The 25572-nt window shown below is 53.2% G+C and overlaps 1 protein-coding gene across 6 annotated transcripts in view; it reads right to left on the reverse strand.

Annotated features, from left to right (window-relative positions):
- Positions 1-4380: 4380 nt before the first annotated feature.
- The window catches only part of ANKRD11 (ankyrin repeat domain containing 11), a 211712-nt gene continuing 190520 nt past the window's right edge, over positions 4381-25572 (reverse strand). For 2 of the 6 annotated variants that reach the window (XM_058528488.1, XM_058528491.1), the window contains 10 exons: positions 25343-25513; positions 24956-25159; positions 23420-23562; positions 21005-21152; positions 13956-20542; positions 10698-10796; positions 10463-10606; positions 8021-8113; positions 7752-7826; positions 4381-5371 (listed from right to left, as the gene is read on the reverse strand). In XM_058528488.1, coding sequence (XP_058384471.1) covers positions 5186-5371; positions 7752-7826; positions 8021-8113; positions 10463-10606; positions 10698-10796; positions 13956-20542; positions 21005-21152; positions 23420-23562; positions 24956-25159; positions 25343-25513 — 7850 coding nt within the window. In that variant the 3' untranslated portion in view covers positions 4381-5185. The remainder of the gene's footprint in view (positions 5372-7751; positions 7827-8020; positions 8114-10462; positions 10607-10697; positions 10797-13955; positions 20543-21004; positions 21153-23419; positions 23563-24955; positions 25160-25342; positions 25514-25572) is intronic. The other 4 variants (XM_058528490.1, XM_058528492.1, XM_058528489.1 and 1 more) reach the window with 3 other exon arrangements.

Here is a 25572-nt window from a genome sequence, read left to right on the forward strand (position 1 = left end):
ATTTCGTGGCCAAGCTTGTTTGCTCCTACTGGTGTCACCCCCCTCAGGCAGCTGTGATATTAAACAGTTGTCACTGATTGTTTTTGACAAACCTTCTGGGAAGAGGGCTTTTCCCACTGAAGGAACTCCAAGTCAGGTCAAATAATTATAAGCCCTACAAATGGAGCTTTTCCTGGGAGCTGCCCGACAGGTCAAATGGTGACGGTCCCTCAGAGACGGGAGGGCATCTGAGGAGCTCCACACCCAGTCCACCCCTCTGGTGGCTGCTAGTTTTCAAGGCTAACATGTAGCTGACAGAGAGGAATGGAAATATGGAAACTTAAAATGACAAAATCTCACTGTCTGTACTGAGATTCAGCTATTTTTCTTGAATTGGATTGTCACAAGGCTTGTTTGATTTCCAGAGTTCTGAAAAAGTTGATTTTGACAGGCTTTTTTTTCTCCAGTGTTGTCATTGCTCTTATGGAGGAGATTTTCGGAGGCCCTTACTGTGTTCTTCTGGAAGTCCCACCTCGCTTTCCATTCACATTAATTCACTCTACTTTATCTTCTCCATGTCTCAGAGGTTCTGATCTGTGATGTGATCATTCTCTCTTTAGTAGGCCTACTTTAAATTTGTCATTATTCCCCCCTTTTCTCATTTTTTTGGATTTTGACCGGAAGGTAAATGGCTCTGGCTGCCCTTTTAACTTGGCATCTTGCATCATATTTTCCAAAGTATGTCCATGAATATCATTCTCGCTTCCTGGGAAAATGGAGAAAGGTCTGCTTTTTTGAAAAACTTTTTTTCTGTGTGTGAAATATAACAAAAAGATGCCAAAAACATATTTACTGCTTTGAGTTATCATAAAGCAAATACCCACATAGCCAACACCCAGGTCAAGAAATAGTTATCGCCAGCACCCCTTGGAGCCCTCACATGCTCCACACAGTGACTGACTGCTCACACTGTGGTTTTGTGTTCCTGTTTTTCTGAACTTTATATAAATGGAATCATACAAATTGAGTATGTAGCTGGATTTTGTTAATTCTCGTTGCTATATCTAAGCAGTTCTCAGTGGGGCTGATTTTGCACCCCAGGGAACATTTGGCCGTGCTCAGAAACGTTGCTGGTTATCACAGCTTCAGGTTGGGGGTGGGAGGTCCTACGGGCCTTAGTAGGTTAAGGGCAACTGTGCTGCTGAACACCTGCAATGTACAGGACTACTGACGCAGCAGACTCATCGGGCCAAATGTCAGCAGTACCAAGGCTGAGAAACCCTGCTGTATCTACCACAATTTATTTGTCCTTTTTACAAGAAAATGACATTTGTTTCTAGTTTTTTACTATTATAAGTAATTCATGTATGCCTGTGTTTGTTTGTAAGTGATGTTCTGTGCCCAGAAGTGGGGTTGTCGGGTCTGTGCCATTTCACTACCCACCAGAAGAGGAACTCAAAGCCCCAGCTCTGGGTGTGGCAAGCACCCCCAGCCCTGTGTTCCTTTGCTGCCCCTCACTGCATATTGGGTTTCTTCCCTGCTGGTTTCAGTCTCTCATTCTGTTTTCCAACAAATAAAACCTGAGCCAATTCTTTCCACCATCCTGTGCGCCTGTTGTTAAGTCCTCCAGCGTAAAGAAGAAGAAAGCGTATCTGGGAGCGGTGTTCCCCACTCCCTCACCTCTGTTAGGGAGGAGGCAGACTGTTGGGAGCCCACACAGCACAGGAGCCCGCATGCTGAGTTGGCTCACGTGAAGGACTTGCCTCCTGCCAAGGTCATCAGCTCGCATTCAACCATCCAGTCACCACTTGGGCACTGAGCCCCCTCGATGGAGATCCTGTCTTCCTGCCATCTTAGTTTGGGATTGGACACTGTGAGGTCACCTGTCCAGCCCCGACCTCCAGGCTCCCTGCAGCCTGGGAATGTTCACTCCTCCTTGGCTGCTTTCCATGAAAACCCCTCACCTGCTTCCAGGTTGCAGAGTCTGCCATCAGCTTCTCTCCTGTGAGTTGGAAAAAGCCCCTCATTTCTTTCCTCTCTTCATCCAAGCTGGGGGGTCACGGTTCCCTGAAAGAAGGACCCTGTGTCTGAGCGGGCGCACTGGCCCATGCCACCTGGGGACCAGGCATTGGTCTCGAGTTTGTTTTGATGCTAACGAGGTTCTGAGAGCCTCTGAAGGTCCAGGGATCAGCAAGTGTCTGCAGAGGCCTTGAACTACAGGTGGTGGACCCTCTCGCAGGCGAGAAGTCAACACCTCTTTGCCAGAGCCAGGACCCCAGTCAGCAGTCGGGGAGGCACCAGGTGCATGGAGCAGGGGCCTGTCACAGGACCCCAGTACCTGGGGCAAAGTGCTGCCTCTTCTAGCTCAAGCCAGACCCTCCTGATGGCAGCCTGGCGCCCACACCTACAGTCACAGGCCTCAGGGACTGTCAGCAGTGTCTCCAGACCAGCTGCACTTCTGGACTCAAGGATGTTCTGAGAAACTCCTGTACTGACTCCTCAAGTCCAGACAGAGATGAAAACTAGGAGCAGAACCATAGACAGAGCCTTTGTTCTGAGAATTTACTTACGAGTGGTGCTCACCTCCACGGAGTGCAGACCAGGGGTCTGTGTTGTGTGTCTCTTGTGGCAGAAGTTGTCTGATGGGGCAGCACAGTGTGCACAGACCCTGAAAAGGGACATTGTGACAACATCCTGGTACCGACTGCTTGCGCCTGCAGGACCATGAGCTACAACAGACGGTAGAGGTGAGAGGGGCCTCTGAGCTGTCCGCACCTAAGTGCACGGCGCATGGGTGCCCCTGGGGTATGCATGCTGTGCAGACGGCCCACACACATGGGCCCGGGAGTCCGAGACCCCTGCTGTTGTGGCCTGAAGACTCTCCATGCGAACGAGTGCAGGTTGGCGTATGTTGTTGAAAAAAGCAGCAGGGCTACCATGATCAGAGTTCTGTGATTAGGAAAACCACGACTCATGCCCAGAAAACACACTGGAGCTCCAGCTCCAAACGAGCACCAGCCTGGAGGGAATTCGCACAAAGAGGACAATGTCAGGAGAGGGGGGGGCGCCGTTGCTCCATCTCCCAGGCATGGACCCAGCGAGGGGCCACACCAGGTGCTTTGGGGACACTGAAGCCCTGCCCATGGTCCAACCCCAGAAAGCCCAGGCCAGGCCGAGGAGCCTCACCCACACCCGAGGAGGAAAGGGTCACAGACCACCTCAGGCTGCTCTGCAGGGGACGTGGCACCAGGAATCGTGCTCAGGGACACTAGTGGCACACAGCTGGGCTCAGTCCTCTGTGCGGGGTCATTTTTGTAGCTCCCACTGCACCCGCCAGGTGCAGGAAGCACAGAGAACAGGGTGCAGTGTCCCAGGATGTGAGTGAGGACAAGGTCTACCCCAGCCCTCGCTGCCTGGGCCTGTCGTCTCCATGTACTATGCATTCTCCAGTGCCGTGGCTGTCAGGGGAGCTGACTCTGCAGGAGCCAGACACTGGAACAGAAGTTGTGTATGGGACGGGGTGAGCACGGTCTCGTTGGGGAAAAAGCCACCTTGGGAGCCCTTGCTCAGAAGACGGTCCCCATGCGCTGTCTGCCACACCATGCAGCCACCATGCTGGTTTTCGACTCATCCCTACAGTGTGCAACTGCCCCCTTGGCTCAGGGCAAGGCCCGGCCCCTGCTGGGATGTGCTGGGCTCAAACCTCTAATTCTTGGGTTCCCAAAGTGGGGACCCTGCACCTGCTGCAGCCTCACTGGGGAATCTGTTGGAAATGCAGACTCTTGGCTCCACCCCGGGGCCTGCCTGCTCCAAGTGGAAGCTCAGGGTGGCGGCCTGCTCTCTCAGAGCAGAGAGCCTGGCCTTCCTGAGCCAGTCATCTGGGAGCAGGCAGAGAGCTGGGAAGCGAGAGCTGACCGGACCCAGACATTGCTCTCTCCAAGGCTGTGCGGCCCTGGGGACCTGCTGCTCCAGAGGGAAGTGACTCTCTCCTGTTTCCTTCCTACTTCAGAGAGGCCCCTCAAGACAGACGACTCCAGGCGTCCTGTTGGGTTCTGGCAGCCAGGGGCTGGTCCTCGGCATGTCCCCACGACCTCAGCATTTTGCAGGAGCTGCTGGCTCTGCCCCGTGGCATCTGCCTGGGGGATGAAGACATGGAGAATACAGGGATCCAGCCCTCACCCTCACCTGCCAGTGCCTCCCATCTCAAGCTGAACAGCTCCTGGGGCAGCAGGGGTTGGCCCCTTGAGTCCCAGAAAGGGCAGGAAAATATAATTTGTTCCAAAATTAAAAGCTAATAATTTGGGAGGAAAAATGTTGAGGACATTGGAGTTTTCAGTGGAGCGAGCCCTTACCTCATAGGTAAGGGGCATGTTGGCCCCTGCCGGAGAGGGGACTGTCATGTACAAAGAGCATTTAATTAATTTATTTATTTCTTTACACATAACTGAAGTGATGTTACAGTACATAAGTTATTTACAACTGTGCAGTAATGTGTTGCAAAATAAATTATCTAGAAGGCAGCAAAAGTACATTGTGAATGTGTATAAAACTGTACAGCGTTTACGGGAACACTTTTTATATGATTATTGGCTCTGTAGTGTTTCAAGTTATGTTCTCAGAAAGAGAAACAAAATGCCCAAGATTAAAGGAAAAAATATACAAACCACGTGGATTTGACTCCAATAAAAACACAACTGGAGAGTCCTGGCTCTGTGTCCCTCTGTGACAGGCAGGCGGGCGGCGCAGCCAAGCCTCGCTCGGCACAGCGTCCCAGCCCCGGGCTGAGGCCTGTGGCCATTGGCAGCTCGGTGGCAACAGGACAGCAGCCGGGATGGCGCTCCCCCTGCCCTCCAACCTGGAGGTCACTGTTTCTGAGAGGTGGAAACCTTAATTTTATTTCCTTTAGTTGATCAGAATGGAACAAGAAATTTTAAAAACTGCACTCCATTCTGCAGCTTCTGAAATGCCCGTGCAGCTGGCTGGAAAACAGACCACAAGGCCGCCATGTCCGTGTCCCCGAAGTCTCCTCATCCTCCCACAGCAGCTGGTATAAAAGGGCCGCGCTCCAGGGGGCAAAGTGCAGGGTTTCTCCCTGGGTGTCCCCACCTGAGGGACAAGGTCTCCTTCCACTGCTTGGACTTGGCAGCAGCGCTGGGCAGACATGTGTGGCCCTCGCCTGTGTCCTGTGCAGCCATCCCACAGCGTGTCAGGCTGGCAGAAGCACGAAGTCATCGTTGACGTCAACCATGGGCACGTAGAAGGAGGGCACCTCATTCACACATAGGGACTTGTGCCCGGCAGGGTCCAGCTCCTGGACCTTCAGCTGCCACTCCATCCTCTGCACAGCATTGAGGGCCGCAGCCTCATGCTGCTGTCGCATCAGGAGACACGTCTGCAGAGAACACACAGCAGGTGAGGAGAACAGAGGCAAGACCCCAGCCCACCCCCCAGCTGCCCGAGCAAGAGGACTGGGCCCCCATCGCCTGCTCTCCCTGCCAAGACCCCACTGGGAGGACAGGGTCAGGGAACCCGGGTTGAGCTCTGGCTGCTGGACAGCCTGTCTGTGGTAGTCTGTGCCTCTGCATGGCCCCCAACACCGTCCTGCAGGCGCCTGACTGCCCGGCCTCTTCACATTTGAGTCTATCCTGCCCTGGGAGTGGTCTTGCTCAGCAGTGGTGCTGACCACACAGGGGTCTGTCCCTGCCCTGTGCCCATTCTGTGGACATCACCATAATGTCTAATTAGAATTTGTAACCTCTTTGCTTTTTCATTTTCGTTTTACAATTATCTTATTTATGGCTGGTGATGTTGGTTTCATTTGCATTTACAGTAGAAATTATGCCTTTTAATTTGTGTGTCTGTGTGTGAGGAAGATCAGCCCTGAGCTAACATCCATGCCAATCCTCCTCTTTTTGCTGAGGAAGACCAGCCCTGGGCTAACATCCATGCCCGTCTTCCTCTACTTGATATGGGACGCCACCACAGCATGGCTGGACAAGTGGTGTGTCGGTGCGCGCCCAGGATCCGACCCTGCAAACCCTGGGCCACCACAGTGGAGCACGTGCACTGACTACGCCACCAGGCCAACCCCCATGCCTTTTAATTTTTGAAGAGTTATCTAGGGTTTAGTACTCAAGTGTTCAGTATTTGTGGGTATACTCTTAATAGGCACTAAATAGTAGTGAACAGTTAGACTATTTAAGCCTTTCATATTAAGTAGATAGCAAGTTGAAAACTGAATGACGACTCTAACCAGATTACCAAAATGGGACACAGCCAGATGTGGCACATGGATCCAGGTGGGACACGTTTTGGGAACTAAGGGGGAGATGTGAACATGGCCGGGCAGTGGACGTATGAACACTGTCGTATTAACAAAGTGTGACGGTGTTAAGTGACTGTGCTGGAAAATCATCTTTTCTTAGATATGCACACAAATACTGAGGGTATATATCAGTGTCTAATTTGCTTTGAAACAATTCAGCTTAAAAAAAAGAGGGGGGGATACATATCCTCCTCCTTCTTCAGTCTTCTGGAAATAACCACCATAGGCTGCAGCGTGGCAGCCACGTCTCCAGCCCTCACAGCACATCTGTGCTCAACCGTATGTGAGCCTCGGGGAGACTCACAGACACTCTCGCTAGTCGGGCTGTATTTACCTAATTCAAAATATTATACAGTATTTCAATCTTTGGATGCTCCCATGCTCCAATAAATTACTGACAGGCTTCTGTGTTTCCATTTGATAGGGTTGTTCCAATGAACATTTTTGTACAGATCCCTGAGTTCTGAATAACTAAAGTGAGACTGCCAGGTTAGGTGGCCAAAACACTGTGAAATTTGATAGCTCCTGTCTGCTGACCATGCAGAACGACCCAGTGACGTGGTTCCAGGACTGCAGGGACAGGCGAGGGAGGCTGTCAGTCTGTCTTAAATAGAATCTCGTTACCTTGAGGTTCTGAAACGAGTGGTCATCTTTTCATGAAGGTGTGGCCACTTCATTTCCTTCCTGCAATGACTCCTAATACACTTCATTAATTTCTTTTTCTATCCACCTTTTTTCTTAATAGTTTGTAAGTTCTTTACACAATAGGGAAATTAATCTTATGTGGCATTTTTAATGTACAGAGTCTAATTTTAATGTCATCAAATACTATTTTTTTTTTATAGGCAAGTCTTCCTGTGGCCGCTTCAAGCCTGGCTGGTGGGCGGAGAGCGACGGTGTGCCATGCACCATTATGGTGGACTCTGTTAGACACACACCCGCACTGTGACCAGACCCGGAGCCTGGAAATGCCACGTGGGCTTGTCATTCTCTGCCCTGGGCTTTCTGTCCACCCGTGCTGACACCTCCCTCTGTGCACGGCTGTGACAGCATGATCACGGGTCACTAGGGATGGTCTAAGGGACGCGGACGTAGCTGGAAACACCATATTACTCTCCAAGAACAGGGCTGGCATGGGGAGTCCCGGATCACCCCCATCAGCTCTCCAGCTCCCAGCAGGAAGGGCAGCAGGCACAGCCCACGTGGCCCTGCCTTGTGGAGCTTCCTGGGGCAGGGGGTTGCTGGTGTGTGTGTGTAAATCCTGTAACTGGCATGTTCTTGGTGGTTAGGTTTTCGGTTGGTTCTCCTGGGTTACCCCACGTGCAACCCTAGCAACTGCAGGTGAGGATTTGCTTCTTACTTGCTAATCTTTCTACCTCCCACCCATCCTCTGCCTGCTGCACTGGTCAGCATGTCCAGAGCAGTGGTGATGGGTATGTGCTGTGACCTTTGAGGAGGGCTCAAGGTGGGGTCCCACAGAGGTCTGACCGCCAGCTGGTGACAGGAGCTGCTCCCCGCACACCTGGACAGGAGGGAAGACACTCTAAGGAAGCAACATGGGGGCAGGCAGACCTCGGACCCCAGAAAGTGTCAGCTGTGTTCAGAGAGCGTCTGAAACTGTCACCTTCAAACCCGGCCCGGCAGCAGCCTCCCCCGCCCCAGAAGACTCCTGGGGATCCCAGCCCAGCAGCAGCTCGGGGAGCAGGGCACACTCACCTTCATGCGGTCGTACTTGTCGTCCACATCCTGGAGCCAGGAGATGAACTGGCGGGCGTTGAACCGATCCCGCACTGACTTGTTCTCGTCTCCCTGGAGGAGAAACAGATGTGGACATTGGCCAGGGAAGAGCAAGGGCGCTTGGTGGAGGCAAACCTGCATGAGCTGCAGGCCCTCCTTTCCTATGTGAAGAATGGAAGCTGCAGCCTTATCCCAAGGCCACGCACTGCACATGTGCTCAGGGCCTGACGCGAATGACCACCCCCATCCCAAATCGCTTTCATAGTGCACCCAAGGAAGCCATGGAGCCGTCCCAGACACAGTGTCCCCACAATGTCTGTGGTGCAGCTGCCCCAGGGGTGACTCAGGACCCCCCACGAGGGCATCCTACATGTCTGTAGGAGACAGAGATGGGGCCCCTCAGACTCTGGCCTCCGTTTCCTTTGTAGGCCACAGAGGTGCACAGTAGAGTTGCCAATGGCATCTGTTTTAATTTCTTCTGTTTGTAAAAACTGAAAGTAATTTTTTTCTTTGAAAAGGACATCCGAGAGGCCTGAGGTGGCCGGGGTCCAGCCCCTGGTTTCACTCTGCAGGGAATGCTAACTTGACATCGCCATCCTCACGAACGGCAGTATCTGTGTGCGATGGACTATGGTTTACCAATGGGGATGGAAAGGGAAGACACGAAGCAGGTGGTTGTCACTGCCTCCTGCCATCTGGGTTTGCTGGGTCTCCCCGGGGTCTGGGCAGCTCTCACACCGAGAAGGAAAACACAGCAGAGTCTCTCTCATCACAGCCACAAAGGACTGCCCGGAGGGCTGAGCGTGGGCCCCACAGCAAACGTATTTGAGGAGAAGAGGCTGCAGCCTGAGACTCCTCTCTCACATTCAGAAGCAACCCAGGAAATCCCTTAAAGATTATCACATTCCTTTTCTTTTTTCTTTTAGATACAAAAAGCAAAACTTCCAGACATCCAATCCCTCAAGTAATCATTCAGTTCCCAACCAAAACTTTTGTTTTGTGGCTTGTTAACAAATGTTTTGCTTTAGAAAAAAACTAGTCATTATGCATCGTATGTTAAATGAACAAAGTTTTAAAAGTATATCCTTGAAGATCACATGCGAGTGGGAAAATCTTTAATGTACTAATAAAAAAAAGTTTTTAACTAAAAACCACTGAACCACTGTGTCACCACACAGCCAGCCCAGGAATGCAGCTCAGAACCCCAGGGGTCCACATGATCCCCCGTGAGCCTGCGCTGCAGTGGGAGCTCACACTGGCCAGGGGGTCACGAGGAGGCATCTGTCAGGATGGACTTGGCCCCCAGCAGGACAGGCCCAAGGGAACAACGGTGTTTGGACAAGTCCATGTGAGCAGGGGTGTGGGGCAGAGGGCAGGCCCAGAATGACACACTCTGGGTTGTTATCAAAAAGTCTCAGTGGTTGCTGGGAGAGAATCAATCAGGGAGTAAAGCCTGGGGAGACAGCCTCAGGTGGCCAGGCCCCAGCACAGTGGGCAACAGGAGGTGGGAGAAGCAGTGGGCTCAGGATGGAGGATGCGGGACGCGTATGTGACAGGCTGGGAGGCAGCTGGGAATGGGCAGCCGGAGGGGCCCCTTAATGGTGTGGGAGCAGTCCTGCACTACAGCGAGCAGAGAGGTGGGGAGACCCACGGGCTGGGGGTGCCCACACGTTTACTGACAGGCCACGTGGGGTGGAGGGAAGCACAAGGTTTGACCATGTGAGACAAATCTAACCCTGAGCTGGACAGAGGCAGAATGACCAACAGTAGTGGACAAAGCAGGGCCGCTCTGGGACCCTGCTGCCCAGCCTGGCCCAGACCTGTGGGTCCATTCTAACAGGACCCCAGTGCCTGCGAGCATTGATGGGGAAAGCACTACTGTGCTGAGCAGCCCCAGGCTCCTACAGCTCTTGGTCCTTGGCTGCCCTGCCTTGCTGCCACTGTCACCTGGCTGGCGCAAGGCCACCACTGTCCCCAGCATGACTGCCTCCTATGGGGCCTTTGCTGTGGAAGGCCCTTGATGCAGCAGCTCTGGGTTGCAGACTGAGCTGGGATCCGCACACCCTAATCATGGGCATGTTTTGGAAGAAAATTTAAATAACTCAAAGTGAGACTCACTGAGGCCCAGCCCAGTGACCTGAGAGCCTGTACCTGGGAGACTGTGAAACGAGGCCTCACAGAGCCACGTGGCATCTTGTGATACCAGCATTAAATGCACTGTCGTCTCATCATCCCCGCTTTCCCCGTCCCTGGGGCAAACTAGCGAATCTCTGGCCCCTGCCACATGCCCACGTAACCAGGCTGGGGTCTGTGGGACGTGGGTGTCTCCCGCTCGCTGCCTGGTACACAGCCACAGCCTGGAAGGCCCCAGCTCTTCTTGGGAAATGGGCAAGTGAGTGCCCAGCCTGGGTGGCCACCAACCTGGCTTTCCAGCGGCATGTTATAGACCTCGGAGTCCAGCAACATGGTGCAGGCGCTGAACGGCACCGCCTGGTTCGCGATGGTCCTCGCCGCCCGGCAGTGAACCCGCAGGATCTCTTGTTCACAGGAGACGATCAGCTTTTCCTGTGGGAGAGGAGCTGGATGAGCCAAGACTAACAAGGGCCAGAGGCCCCCTGGGCTGGCCCAGGCACCCCACACCCGGGACTCCTCTTACCCGCTCGATGCTGTGCTGGAGACGCAGCTTCCCCCTCACAGCCTCCTGCTGCTTGAACAGCTCTTTCAGGGGCTCCGCCAGCGAGGGAGGGGGTGCGATCTGCAGTCACAGAGGGTGAGAGGGAGGGATCAGCTGGGGCCATGAACCTGCACCAAGAACCCAATGGACCCAGCAAGCCTACTTGGAGGCGTCTGCCCTGAAGACACACCTCTGGTCACACGAAAACAGAGATGCACCGAATACTCCCTGGAAACAACTAGATGCTTGAACACAAGGGAGCAGGTTAATGAACTATGGCATGCCTGCCCCGGCCCCCGAAGTGGAGCAGTACACGGTGGTGAAAAAGAATGAGGGGAGTGAGTTCCAGAGATGGTGTGAAGGGAAAAGCAAAGTGCAGAGTGTGTCCACACTGCTACCCTTCGTGCAAGAAAGGAGACAATATGTACACAGGGCTGTCTGTGCAGAAGAAACATGAGAGAGAAGGCAGGAACGAGAGGCGGGGCCGGGAGAGGAGAGGGCGAGGGCTGAGCTTCCTTCATCTACAGTGAGGTTTCACATACCCGTAAACAATCCATTAAACCAGCTGGGATTTGGTTGCCAAGATGGAACATGAACGCGACCACTGAGGCTGACTCACTCACCAGGGAGTCAGCGAGGAGTAGAGGGCTCCCTAAGTCACTGGGGAAAGACAGCGTGGGAGGAGACCAGAGGAAGCAGCACAAATGCCATCCTCTAAGCAGAAAAGGCACTTCTCATGGGGGGCGGCACTTCCGACCTAGATCGCGTGCTCTGGAAGTGAGGAGGTCAGTAACTACATTGCAGAGAAGCAGCACAGGGTCTCTTGCACGCAGAAGGAAGGTGCAATACAGGATGAAGTCAGGGTTTCCACCGCAGACCCGACTGGAGGGATGGAGAGTAGCACACGCACGCCCTGGCCCTGTCCGCCAAGGGCCGGGTGCTGTGTCACCCAGGACATTGAGCACACTCTGCGCCTAGGACTTGGTTTCTCAACACCCTTGCCACCAGAAGGGACCACGTGGTTGATGACAGGGCTGAGGCAGGAACAGTACAAAATGAGCTGGGATGTCTTGTGGTGCCAGAAAGTGACAGTGTGCTCAAAAGAGATGGGGCAACCTGCAGGAGCGCCTATGGCCGAGGCTGGAACAATGTGCACACAAAATAAATGATGGTAACTCATGTTGGATCACAACCCACAGGTTGCAGGGGCAGCTCTTCATCTAGGAGAATTCCAGTCACTAAACAGAGGAGGAGTGGGAGATGGAGAATTGGCATTAGGCCAAACCACAGGAGTAACTTGCAGACAAGATCCACTGCAGAGACTGAAGTTAGAGGGCACAAGCTTGAGGAGAACAGGACTGACAGTCTCAAAGTATCTCCCCAAGATACTGACCAACCATGAAGGGAAAGACAGGACTGCACAGGGAGCCGCCAGGGGACCTGGGCTGACACCGTCAGGACTCCTGACACCAGGGACGTGACATGAAGCATCAAGGCCTTGCATCACATCTGTGGGTTCTCGCCAAAAAGTGTAACTTCAGTCCAGTCATGGACATCAGACCAAACACCTCATCAACATGCTTAAAAAGTGTCAGGTCACAGAGACAAGGCAGGTGATCCTGTGCTTTCAACTTTCCTGTCTAAAATCAGCTCAAAATAAGAAATTAAAAAGTCTAGCCAAGTCTCTCCAGTTGCACACCCCTCCCACTGCACCCTGCTCTGTCCTCTGCCTCGACGGGCCCAGCCCCGTGGGTCCCCTGCACTTCTCTTGTCTGACTCTACCTGGGCACCTGGAAGGGGTACGTCTAGGCATGTTTCTTGTTTTGCAATGGGTATTTCTCAGGCCCCACGCCCCTGCCTAGTGAGAAACCCAGAACACCTGACCTCTGCCGGCCCTCACCTGACAGCCTGGCTGTTCAATTATACGGAGCCAGGAAGTAAAACGGAGCTCTCTTCCAGAAAAGCCTGAGTCCCAGCAGAAGAGAAGAGAGTAGGAGATGCAGGAACTACTGACAGGTGAACTCTGGGGGGCAGGAGGAGTGACCTCTATTGGTCTCTTTTCTCTACTTGCCAAATTTTCTACGGTGCTCACGGTACTCTGTTGTGTTTCGATAACTAAAATTTAAACAAAAAAGTCTCACTGAACAGAAATCTTAGACCGGATTTTTCTGAATCTAGTGACCCAGATGAGGCCAGGCAGCTGGACCCTCCCAGGCCAGATGAACACAGGGTTGCCTTGGTCTCCCCTCCCCAGGACAGCTCGAGGTGAGGGCACCAGGAGAAGGGAGTGATGCTGGTGACATCGTTCTGGGTTCAAAGCTAGCCGTGCTCAAGGACAAAGCATGGGCTGGGCTGGGCGAAGAGGGTGGTGGCACAGGCAGTGGTCCCCTGACGCCTCGCCCTTTGAACCTGGTGCTCAAGGCCACTCGTCCTTGTTCAGAAGATGCTGAGTGTCCATCCCAGGTTCTGCCTGGGGGAGCCAGCACGGGTACGACTCTCAGAACACCGAGGTCTGACAGCAGAGTACACATATCCCACGAGGCCCTCCTTCAGGACCGAAGTGCCCTTGAGACTGGCTGTGTGGGCTGTGTGCCCAGGCCTTCCCCAGGTGACCAGCATTCACTCAACTGCCGTGACTGAGGCCCATTCTGGGCCAAATGGACAAAACCAACCAAAGTTGTGGCTTTTCTTCACAGGGCTGGGATGGTCAAGAACACAAAGCAGCTCAAGGGCACACAGTGTGAACAGGCGACGCCTTGGGAGCGCCATGGGCCGGGGTCCTTGGAGCCAGAGGAGGCAGGGCAGGCCACACCCTGGCTGTGCTCTACAAGAATCCCTGTGCCTGCTATGCTGAGAACAGACCCCTATGGGTAAGGAGGAAGCAGGAGCTAACCTGGGGGAGAGTGGAGCCAGGGAAGCAGTATGTGAAAGATGTGCTGCCCGCAGAGCCCCGTTCAGCAGTCTGCTGCCCAGCCCAGACGTGGGCATGAGAGGGCGGAGGGCAGTGTGCACAGTGGGGTTTGGACATGTTACCTCTGCACAGATGGGGCCATTGGGTCCCAGGGGAGTGGGGCATGAAAAGAGAGGTGGAGTGGGGTGCTGGCTGAGAACAGTCCCAACAGGGGGCAGAAGCCTGGAAGCCTGATGAAGGGTGAGCTTCCAGGAGGTGGGAAAGGTGCCAGGGCCACTGAAGAGTCGCCTGGACACACCCTCACGGGCCAGGGCGGCCTTGGCACTCACCACAGGGATGTGCAGCTTGCTGAGCGGTTTGCCATCCAGGAGGTAGGAGCCCGTGTAGGTGACGTACTCGGCGTAGCACTGGGGCGCCTGCGGGGTGATGTAGCAAAGGATCTTCCGCTTCTCTTCGATTTTCTTCCTGATCTGCAAGTATTCAAAGTACGGGTTGGACCTGTCGCTGTGGTAGGGCTCGATGTCGTCCAGCTTGATGGCATCCACGATGGCGGCCAGGGTCTGCTGGATCACCTCCCGCGTCTGCTGTGTGGACGTGTTCATGTGCTGTTGCAGCTGCTGGCTGGAGCGCTGGAAGCGGCGTTTGCGCGGGTGCTGGGCCTGGGGGTCCTCCTCCTCCGAGCCACGGCCCTTCGCTCTGGGGGCAGGGGCGGGCTCCTTCTCAGAAGGGGGTGAGCTATGCTTGTTCTGGTTGGCCAGCATCTGAGCCCGGTTCCTGGTCATGCGCTGGGGGATCTCCTCCACCTTGGGGACCTTCGGGGCTTCGGCAGTGGGTTTGGGTTCTGGTTCTGGAGCTTCGGGCAGGACACTGCTCGGAGGCCCCTCAAGCCCGGCATTGTCGTGGGGGCCAGCCCCATCCACCTGTGCCGAGCAGCCCACAGGGGCGTCAGGTGCACTGTGGGATGCAGCCGAGGGATCTTGGCCCTCGGCCTCCTCGTCAATACTCCCTGGTGGACGCTGGTCCGGGAGGGCCGGCACAGGTCCCAAGCTGACGTTGGAGTCCTCGGGAGCCCTCCCCTCCGACGCGGCCCCTGCTTCCACTGTGGCTTCCAGCATCACGTCCGGCTTCGGCTCCTCCAGGGGCTTGGGCTCGGCAGGGAGCCGGGGGTCCGCCTGGTCAGGAGGCAGCACGAGTTGCTCCTCGGCAGCTGATGCAGCAACATCCCCACTGTTCAGGACCACGGGGTCCCCTGCAGGAGTATTTTCTGGAGGAACAAGAGGACTCTCTTCTACAGGTTCTGTTTCGACGTCGGAAACATCCTTAGTTTGAAGAGGAAGCTCTGGCAGCGAGAAGGGTCCCAGATCTAATTCGTCCTCAGCGGGGGTGAAGGCATCAGGCCAGGGCACTGGCTCCACCTGGCCAAGGACAGACAGGTTGTGACCGTTTTCTAGGAAGTTATTTTCCAGGGGCCCAAGAGCGTCCACCTGAGCCACGGTGGTCATACACGCAGGCTCTGGGGGCACATCGGAGGGCGCTTCTGGAAGTGACTTGCAGTTACTGAAGAAAGACTCCAGCCTGGAGGGAGGGGCAAAAGGAGCTGGTTCTTCTGAAGTGGAAATGGCGGCCGGGATTGCTTCCACTGCAGCATCCTTGACTTCCTCGAGTTCTGGCTCAGTGACCGACAGAGGGTATGAGGCAGGGGACACTGGGTAAGGGGGCTCTGTGGCACCGAAGGGCCCCGGGGCAGCAGGGAGGGACTCTGCAGGACAGAAATGTTTTGGGGACTCTGGGAATCTCTGTGGCGACTTTAGCAGAAGGTCTGACCCCATGGGCCAGCTGACAGGGTTTTCGGGGGTGGTCCCAATGAGGCTGGAAGAGAGATCCTGCTCCGAGGTAGCAGTGTGCGCCCACTCTACCGGCTCCTCCGTGATGACCGTGTTGAAGGGGCCCTCATCCAGGGGCTCCAGGTAGCTGGGCTCCGGGGGGATGATGGCAGCAGTGGCCTGCTGGTCCTCTGTGGCGTCCAGGGGAATGCCCAAGTCAGGGGGAAGGGTTCCCTCCATGGACGGGGCCAACAGCTCATCTCTGTGTGAAGCGGGGGACTTTGCTTGTAAACCAGAGAAGGCGCCCTCTGGGGAAGGGGTGACATGCACTGCGGCTGCGGGCGGGCAGTGTAGACCGTCCGCTTTGGGGGAGGGGATGCCGTAGTCCGGGGAATAATATCCCGGAGACAAGCACGCAAACTTCTCAGCAGGACCTGGGGGCACAGGGGCCTTGTCCTCCAAGTGCTGTCCTGGTGAATCGTAACTGGACGCAGCGGGGACACTCTGCTGTCTGAATAGCTTGTCCCCAACGCTGAATTCTTCTTCAGGGGTCCTCCTGATATCAACGGAGACTGAACGATAAAGGTTTGTGCACACAGGCCTCGTGGGTGTCTGGCTAGGGGTTTCTGAAATTCCACTCGCTGCCCCGGAGAACCTGTCAAAAAAGGAGGGGGAACAGGCGCTGGCAGCTGTGCTGGAGATGGGCGGGGGGTCTGTGCAGTCGAACACGAGGTCGGGGTAGTCGTCAGTGCTGCAGGACGGAGTCCTGGGCGTGTGCATCGCCTCCTCGTAGCTGGGGCAGGACACCACCGACGCAGGAGCAGGGACCCCAGTGGGCCGGTTCTGATCAGGCCTGGGAGAAGCGGGCAAGACCTCTTTCATATGAGGTCCCGCCAACCAGTCTCTGGTGTCCACAGCTGGTCCCAGGTGGGGCTTATTCTCGGCAGCTGGAGGAGCAGGAGCTGCCTCCTTGAGCTTCTTGTCTTTAAAGGCAGGGTCCAGCCCCAGCGGCTTCTTTGGAGGGACATCCAGACTCTTCTTCCGCACGTCCTCAGCTGGCTTCACCCTCTCCTTGAGCTTAGGGTCTCCAGACCTGTGCCTCATCTTCTCCATCTGTTTCATTCTCTCCTTGTGCCGTTTGTGGCGCTCTTCAATCTCCAGGTCTTTCTGGGATAGCATTCTCTCAAAGCTAGTCATCATCAGATCGCCATCTCCCAGAAGCTTCTCTCTGGGCCTGATGTCCTTCCTGCCCGGGTCTTTGGACGGTGGTAACTTCTCATTTCCATTGCTGAGCTTCACCGAGTCTCCCTTCTCCTTCTCTGGATTCTCCTTGAACTTCTCCTTCAGCTTGGTCTCACTGAGCTTCAGGCTCTCGTCCTTGGACCTCTCTCTAAGAGAACTTGGAGGGCTGTCCTTGTCTTTGGCTGCAGACCTGTGCTCATCCCGGGGATGTTTCGGGACACCGTCCCCGTGCTTGTCCCTGTGTTTCTCCTTCTCCTCTCTCCACTTCTCCCGGTGCTTCTCTCTTCTCCTTCTCTCCTTTAGGACGTTGATGGTACCAGATCCATAAGGCTTCAGTTCCTTTTCTATTTTCTTGGAAGGTTCTCTTTCAGAATCATTTTTGTCTTTCTTTTCGGTAGAAAAAAATTCCATGGTTTTTTCTAATTCGTCTTCTATGTCAGCTTTCGTGTTGTAGGAAATACTGTAGGCGTCAGCATCCAGGAAATCCTTTTCACACTGGCTGGAGTCCCTCCTGCTGCCAGTCTCCTTATAATCCTCACCCTTGTCTTTCTTCTCGGACTTTTCCTTCTTGACTCTCTCTCGATCGTGGCTTTTCTTGGATGAGGAGGAGGAGTGCCTGTGCCTCTCCTTCTCCTTCAGCTTCTCCTGGGAGCAGCTGTCCTTGACCTTCTCCTCAGGGGGCTCTGGGGCAGCCGCGTCCAGGAGGGCACTGGGGCCCAGGTCCTGCCCGCGGTCAGTGAAGCTGTCGGAGGACACCTCGCTGGCTCTGTCGTGGGAGTCCTCCCTGCACTCCCGTAGCGCCTCCTCCTCCAGCTTCTCCAGCAGGCTCCTTTCCAGCTCAGCGCCTTTCGACACCTTCCTCTCCCGGCCGTGCTCCTTGTCTGGCCTCTCCCGGTGCCTGCTCTTGGCCTTGTCTTCAGCGCAGGGCTTCTTCTCCACCTTCTCAGGAGGCTTCTGTTTGTTTTTCTTTTCCTGAGTGGAGTCAACTGATGTCCGGTCTTTCCTGTCCTTGTATTTGTCTGTGGACTCTTTATCCTTCTTCTCTTTGTGCTTTTCAAAGGTCTTTTCTTTCTTGTCTTTCCCCCCTTCCATGGCTCCTTTGTCCTTTCTCTTTTCTTTGGGTTCTTTCTCTTTCGGCTTCTCCGAGTGCTGCCTGTCTGCCAAGTGCTTCCGGTGCCTGTCCGGGGGGTGAGGCTCCCTCCCCTCGTCTTTCTCCTGGAGCCCATCTGCCCGTTGCACTTCACTGGCCTCTCCGATTTTGAATCCGCTTGCCATATAATCATCTTTTTCATCTTCACTTTCATCTGTGAATATATCTGCGATATACCAGCTTTTCTCTTTACCCTTTTTTTCATCTTTTTTTTCAGAGAAGTCTTCTGAGATAACTCCAGAGAAACTCTTCTCCTTTTTTTCTTTAACCTGGTCAAAAGACGCTTTTCTTTCTTTGTCTTTGCTATGTATATCTTTATGCTTTTCCTTAGTATCTTTTTTCTCTTTAAAACATTTATCAAATTCTTTCTCCTTCTGACATTTTTCAAGGATTGATTTTTCGTTTTTATCTTTGTCACTGGACTTGTCTTTATATTTTTCCAATTTTATTTTTTCTTTCTTCTCCTTCTCGAGGCCGTCTTTCTTCTCCTTCTCTCTCACGGGATGATGCCTTTCCCAAGGCTCCAGACTCTTCCCAAAGTCGCAGTCAGACCTGTCCTTGAAGACACTCTCACAGCCGTACTCCTTCAGGTCCTCCCTGTATGCCTCCTCGGGCTTCACTCGGCCATCTTTCCGCTCCTTGGTGCCCTCGATGGGGTCCTTCCTGTCCCTGCAGATGTCGCTCAGATCCCTGTCCTTTCTGTCTCGCCCGCCTTCAGCAGACTCCCTCCTCTTTTTGTCTTTTTCTGCAAGATAGCTGGGGATACTTTTGTGCTTTTCAATTTGGTCTTTCCTCTTCTCAGAGTTCTTATCCAGATAGTCCCTGTCTTTCTTTCTAAAGAAAGCATCTTTGTCACTCCGCTTTTCGCTATAGTCTCGCTTCTCCCGGGTTCTGTTCTCCCGTTTCTTCTCCTTACTGTCCTCTTTCACCGTTTCCAAGATCAGCCTTGCCACAGAGTCATTTTTAATGTCCCTGTAGTCTGTCACCGGAGAATCCCAACTATCTTCCCCTTTGAAATCAAAGGACGAATCGGACAAGTCAGAAAACCACCTGTCTTGCTGATCATCAGAAAGGCTGAATTTGGTGTCTTCGTTCTCCAAAAACTGACTTTTGTTACAATAGTCATCAAAAGCAGAATCTTCCCTATAAACTTTTTCTTTTTTAAGTTTTTCTTTATCTTCTTTGAAAGTCTTCTCCTTCTCTTTTGAAATTTTATCCTCTTTAAAATCATTCTTTTTCTCTAATTTTGAGGGCCTGTCTTTGGACTTTTTCTTTCTTTCCTCTTTGTATAGTCTCAGTTTTTCCTCTTTTGGAGACTTTTCCTTCACTAATTTCTCCTTTTCAGCTTTATTCGAACGGTCTTTTTCTTCTCGGAAAGGCCTGCTCACGTCTTTATTCATGTCTCTGATTCTTCTGAGCGATTTGTCATCTTTGGAGACCTTGATTATCTCATCTTTAAAGAGCCATTCTTTTTCTTCTGACTTCATTTTGCTAAGTTTCTCTTCTTTCTTAAAGTGGTCTCTATCATGCTTCAATACTTTTAACTTATTTTCAGTGGAAATATCATTGTCTAATAGTATAGCCTTATCTGACCTCTGTTTGGAGTCCTCATACTCATAAGTGAAACTTTTCAGTTTGAGTTCCTGACTGACTGAACACAGCCCTCTCTCTCTGTTTTTGTGTTTATGTTTTGTTTTGTGTTTCTTGACTACTTTCCCCTCCTTGTCCAGCTTGGGAATGGCGCCGTCCATGTTGGAGTGGAAGGAGTTCTTTTTCTCAGACAGGGTGCCCCTCTTCCTGTGCTCCTGTTTCTTCCTCATTGGCTTCAGCGATTCCACACTGGAGCCCTCAGAGGAGCAGTCAGACTCGCTTGTCAGTCTCGTCCTTGTGGAGTCTGATAAAGAACTAACCTCCGACCAGGCAGGAGAAGAAATGGTTTTCCAATTGTCTGTCCGCCAGTGCTTGGCGTGCTGGTCTGTGTGACCGGGGTTCTGCTTCTGGGCGGCGGAGCTCCCATGAGACGAGGTGGAGGAGGCGGACAGGGAGCTGAACAGGGAGGGGTCCTTCAGCACCAGCGGGGACTCCTTAAGGCCGCCAGGAGTCCCCACCGAGTCCCTGTCGTCCTCGCCGCTCCCCGAGGACTCACTCTCTGACTCCGAGGAGCAGAACTTGTCGTTCCTTTTCCCAAACCGCACTTCTTTGCCTTTTGTTTCTTTCTTTCGCTTCTTTTTCACTTTATTTTTTTCCTTCTGCTGTTTGGAATTCAAAGGTTCCCGTGTTTTGTTGCTGGGCAATATCGTGTGTGCAGAGAGTCTCAGTTTCTCTCCTGTCCCCACAGGGACACTGATGTCCTCCTCGTCCGATGTGTCTGATAAGATGCGATGAGCTGCTTTCTTTGGTGCAATCGTGTTATTTTTAGTGTAACTTTTCACTTCCATTTTGGGTATAGAAATAAAACTATTTGATTTAGTTTCCTTTCTGTAATCCTTTTTCAGTAAGTGTTTGTCATCCACTGGAGGGACTCTGTCCTGCTCATCATCCTCGTCAAACTCATACTCATCCTTGACAGGGGTCACAGTTTTCTGGGGCTCTGGATTCTTAGCCTTGTGCTTTAGGCCTTTTTCAAATTCAGAGTCTGTGTTATTGCCGTCAACTGAACTAGAAGGTGCGAACGACGGGGCATCTTCCTCCTCTGAGCTCTCTGGTGGAAATAGGGAGAAATACGTCAGAGGCAGGTTCAGTACAACTCCATAGACACAGACGGGAAAAGGAGTCTGCAGAGGTGACCTGGAGAAAGGCATCCGCAAGTAGTCAGCTGCCCTAGGGAGGGAAGGGGAGGCTTCCCTAGAGAAGCACTTCATTTGATTTAGTTAAATCTGTGGCCAACTATGGGCAGAAGGACATCAAAAAGAGGTTTACTCAAAGACAGGGCTGGCATCTTGGGAGTAAGCCTACAGGCTTTTGGGCACTGGAACTTCGCAGTCCTGAAGTTCCTGTAAGTGCTAGGTGTTGAAGAATCTAGGAGACCCCGTGTGGTGATCTGCACATGAAAACCCACATTGCCTTTGGCATCACAGCAGTACATGGAGGCCCCAACCCTGTAGTATCACACAGCCTGCTCCCGCCCTCACCCTGCACACGCGCCTGGCACCCAGCCACTGACCGGTCGAGCTCTCTTCACTGGACGTGTAGGTGCCCTTGCCTAACAGGAGGTTCACCATGGTCGGGGAGTTGGCCACCTTCAGTGGCGTCTCTCCTTTTCTGTTGCTCTGCTGAGGATTTCCTCCATACCGTAACAACAGCTTCACCACCTACAAAACAGCAACAGGCACATTAGGGAGGTTTCTGAGAAACACCAACACACTACTACTACGACTGCGTAAAACTGCGACCCTTCAGAGAACTGCACGCTTAACCAAAAAACAGTCCCAGGCTGAGGCCGGAAGCTGTCTGCACAGCACCGGCTGGCAGAGTCTCTAAACCTGTGCCTCTTCTGCAGGAAGGACCCTAACGGGCTCTCCTCCAGGTGGAAGAGTCCCAGCTTCTCAGAAGTCCTCCCTCATGACGAGCTGACCACCTGCCCACAATCTTCTCACACAGGCTCTCCCCTTCTGCCAAAGATGAGTTCGCCACTGGCAGGGTCCAGTGGTCGTGGAAGTTTTGGCCACGTAGGGGGTTACAGAATAGAGGAAACAAAGACCAAGCTTCTGCAAGCAGGTTTATTTTATATTTTCATTTATTTTAAAAAAGACTACCTCTTCCTTGCTTTATTTTACATGGGTAAGGATGGTCACGTGAAGAACAGAAACACTCAGTGACAGTTCAACAGCTCTGTTCAACTGTTTATAACCAGCAGCCTGTGCATCACATGCCCAGGACAGCTGATTCACTGAACTCAAGTACAAATACGAAATTCAGTCTCAACCTTAGTCCAGTCTGAGACTAGAGTGTTAGAAGAATCCTTCATAAGGATCAATACAAACTCTCGTTACTCATGTCATCTAGCTTCACTTAGTACATTACTTGGGACAAAGCCTCCTGGGGACCAGTTTCCCACTGCTGCTCGAATACATGGCCATCACCTTAGTTTTACGATCCTGGAAGTCAGAAGTCCAAGATATTGGCTCCTTCCTTTCCGTGCACATGGGATTCCTTGCAGTGGTGGGACTCTGGTCCCTATGTCCTTGCTATCTGCCAGCTGAGGGTCATCCCAGCTGCTGGAAGCCACTGCATTCCTTGGCCTGTGGCCACTTCCTCTAAGGCCAAGAGCGCAGGTCGAGTCCCCCTCACCATCTACTCCCTCCTGCCTCTCCTGGTAACTCTGACCCAGCGGGGAAAGGGTCTCTGCTGCAAGGACTCTTGAGGGCCACTGGGCCTGCCCAGATAATCCAGGATCATCTCTCATCTGCACAGTCCCCTTACCACTTGAGGTCCCATGTTCACAGGTCCAGGATCAGGACAGCGATACCTTTGGGGGCCATTAGCCTGCCTCCCTCACCATGTTTCCACCTCTTTGACATTTTCCATAATAAAAAGTTTTAAAATGATAATTATGACAGTAGAGAGAGTCAAATGATGACCCCCTTGCTCCCAGCTCCATCACCTACCAGCTCACAACCAGCCTCAATTCACCCACACCTGTCCTCTCCCCCAGGTATTTTTAGCAAATCCCAAACATTTCATAAACTTTTCAGTACATTTCTCTAAAACAGCCCTTAAAAAACAAAGAAAACATAATGCCATTATCTTCCCTAAAATTAACTGTAATTCCTAACATCAAATATATCATCATGGTTCAGATTTCTCCAGTCTCAGAAACCTGTTAATTCAGAGCCCTGCCCTCTCTCCCGTAGCGCCTTGTCACCTCCCAACTGCGCTGCTCAGTCTCGATGCTGATGGTCCCCTGGCATCTGCCTAAAGCAACCAGGCGGTGCTGCTACAAGGAGCTGTGGTGCGTCCTGGTCTGTTGGTGTCTCCTTGCCATGCTTGACTGTCCTGTCTGTGGCTCTCGTAGTGACCATTAACAAGTCCCTCATCACCTTTGTGTACCACCCTGCTTTCTGGCAGCACAAGATACATCAGACACATCATCTGCATCTCCTGTTTCAGACCTGATGGTGGCCGTTTCCCCAAGGGGGCCGAGTCCTCGCAGGGGAAACTGTGCACTAAGTTGCTCACTGCTCATGGACTGGTGACAACGGTCATCCTGGGTATTGGCCACACCTCTCAGCGTTGCATCAGTCCAGGCCTTCCAGGTCTGACGGTACCACAGGGACAAGGACAGGGCCTGGCAGCAGCCCCTAGAGCCCCCTTCCTACGGTCCGATCATTCACCAACACAAATCCACCTGCATGGCTGGAGCAGGCCTGTCAACGTGCTGCAGTTGGTGTTGACTGTGAGACTGCAAGAGGCCAACCCAGGACGAGAAAGCTGGGCTGGTCAGAGAGGTGGGGGCAAAGACTCACTTCTCAGTTACCCAGCAAACAGCAAGGACAGTGAGGACAGAGAGACAAGAACCACAGGACGATGCACAAGCCGGACGGCTGGCCCACCACGGGGTCTGCGGAGCGGTGCCCACCTTGTAGTGCCCGTTGTTGGCAGCGTCGTGCAGGGGTGTGTCGTCATCCAGGCCTTTGGTGTTCACCTCCGCACCGGCAGCCAGCAGCTGCTTTGCGACGTCGTAGTAGCCCCGGTTACAGGCCTCATGCAGCGCTGTCCAGCCTGGAAACAGACACTTAGGACATATGTTACTTAATCCTCAGGAACAACTCCTGGCTCACTCCTGTCTCGAGGCAGCACCCCAAGGACGTACTAAATGACGGGGACAGAGGTCTGGAGAGCGTCCCTCGCACTGAGGGGCTCCATTCTAGGGAAGCCCTGAATGTTCCTCACTGTGGCACCTCGTCTGCTCAGTGACATCTAGCCTGTTAGCCCTGCAGACTAACAAGCTGCAGGGGTGATCCGGAGCAATAATACAACAAGGGACAAGGAGTGGTGAGCACACTGTGACGACAGCAGCTTAGCCCTGCTCAGCCATCAGCACACAGGTAACAGGGACGGGCTGAGAAGGCTTGGCAGAGCTTGCTGCTATGGCCACAGCTCTAGAAATATGCCCTCTGGGAAGCACACCAGAGTCCACCAGGGAGGCTTCCCCTAGTGGCAGCTTCCACCTGGAGCCTCAAGCTGTTACCAGGTAAAGTGGCTGCCATGTCAGTGTGCAAACAGGGCCCACCCCCACGGACACACATTCCAGTGCCTTGGAAAATCCTGATTTAGGAAAATTGCTTTTTTTTTTTTAAAAAAAAGGTGCTAAATTAGGTTTGGGTCAGATGACTATCAACTAGGGCAGAGGGAAAAATCTGGGATTCTACAGGAAGACTGTTTCGCTCATCTTACATCCTCACTCATTTGGAACAGACAATTCTGGAATCTGCTGATGCATCACAGCACAATGGACGTATTTTATGCAACAAAGGCAACACTGAACTGCACACATAGGGCCTTAAAGCACTCATAGGGCTTTAAAGTAAAGAGAGGACCTCGCCTGTCTCAGGGTGGGGAGGACGCCCATTTCTGTCCTAAATTAAAGGAGAGTCCAGGGTGACGCTTCTTCCCTGGAAGATAAGAGGGTGTCCTGGGCTGACAGGCACAGAGTCAGCCTCTGCTGGGGCGACACAGCTTCCTCCTAAGTACGCCAGAGGCAGACCCTCCAGGAGCCAGGAAAAAGGAATCCCCCAGCACAGAACTGGGGTTTATATAACACTGCAGAGTAATATCTAAAAATTTGTCAATTCTCTTAAAAATAATGAAAAACAAGAAAACGACTTTATTTTGAAATATTTCCCAAGAAGCACTAATTCCTCCTTCTCAGAAACAGCAAATTACACTGATATAAAGTGGGGTCTGCTACATGCACCCGTGCACATGCCCACAGACACACTCACACCTGAGGAATGGCTCCCACTCCTGCAGTGCAGACCCCCAGGGGTGGGGCCACTGCCCACTGCGTCACTGACGCTCGCTGGGCCAGAGGGCTCCGCCCATCTCCCCCCCTTGGGGAGGCAGCCTCAGCCTGTGAACCCTCTGCCCGCGGGCGGGCACCATGAGCGCTCACCTGCGAAATCCTTGACGTTGACGTCTGCCCCCTCGTTGATGAGCTCCTTGATGCGCCGGGCGTCCCCCCGGATGGCAGCTCGGTGCAAGCGGGTCTCCCCACGCTCGTTTCTCTTGTTTACTTTGTCTTTGGTTTTTGAGGCAGAGTTAGGCGTCCCCTTCTGACACACTGTCGACTGGGAGGGGTGCTTTGGTGTTGTATCTACTGCAGGCCAAGGAGAAGACAGATGCAGCATTACTAGGGGTGGAGCCAGCAGGGCTAGACTGGGGTATCCCTGCTGTCCAGAAACCTTCAGGACCTGGGCCGTTTTCACCAGGTACACAGGTGCCCACCCCAGGAAGAGAGTCTCTCCTGTCCCAGGGACCACCCACCACCCCGGGGGCTCACCTGGGCTGTTTGCAGACTCCTCGGCTGTCATCTGCATGAGGAGAGCCACCTGCTGGCGCTCGGAGAGTGGGTAGCCAGCCCGGATCCCAGACAGCCCCATGCCAAACAGCAGCCCAGCCTTCCGGGTGACAGGCTCCTTCTTAATCCTCTTCCGCTCAGGACCCTGCTTCTCTGTGACGCGGTGGAGGAGAGAGGGGGGAGATTTCATGCCATGGAGTCCTCAGAACCCA

The sequence above is a fragment of the Diceros bicornis genome, chromosome 32 (assembly GCF_020826845.1).
Source record: "Diceros bicornis minor isolate mBicDic1 chromosome 32, mDicBic1.mat.cur, whole genome shotgun sequence".
Taxonomy (NCBI): Eukaryota; Metazoa; Chordata; class Mammalia; order Perissodactyla; family Rhinocerotidae; genus Diceros; species Diceros bicornis.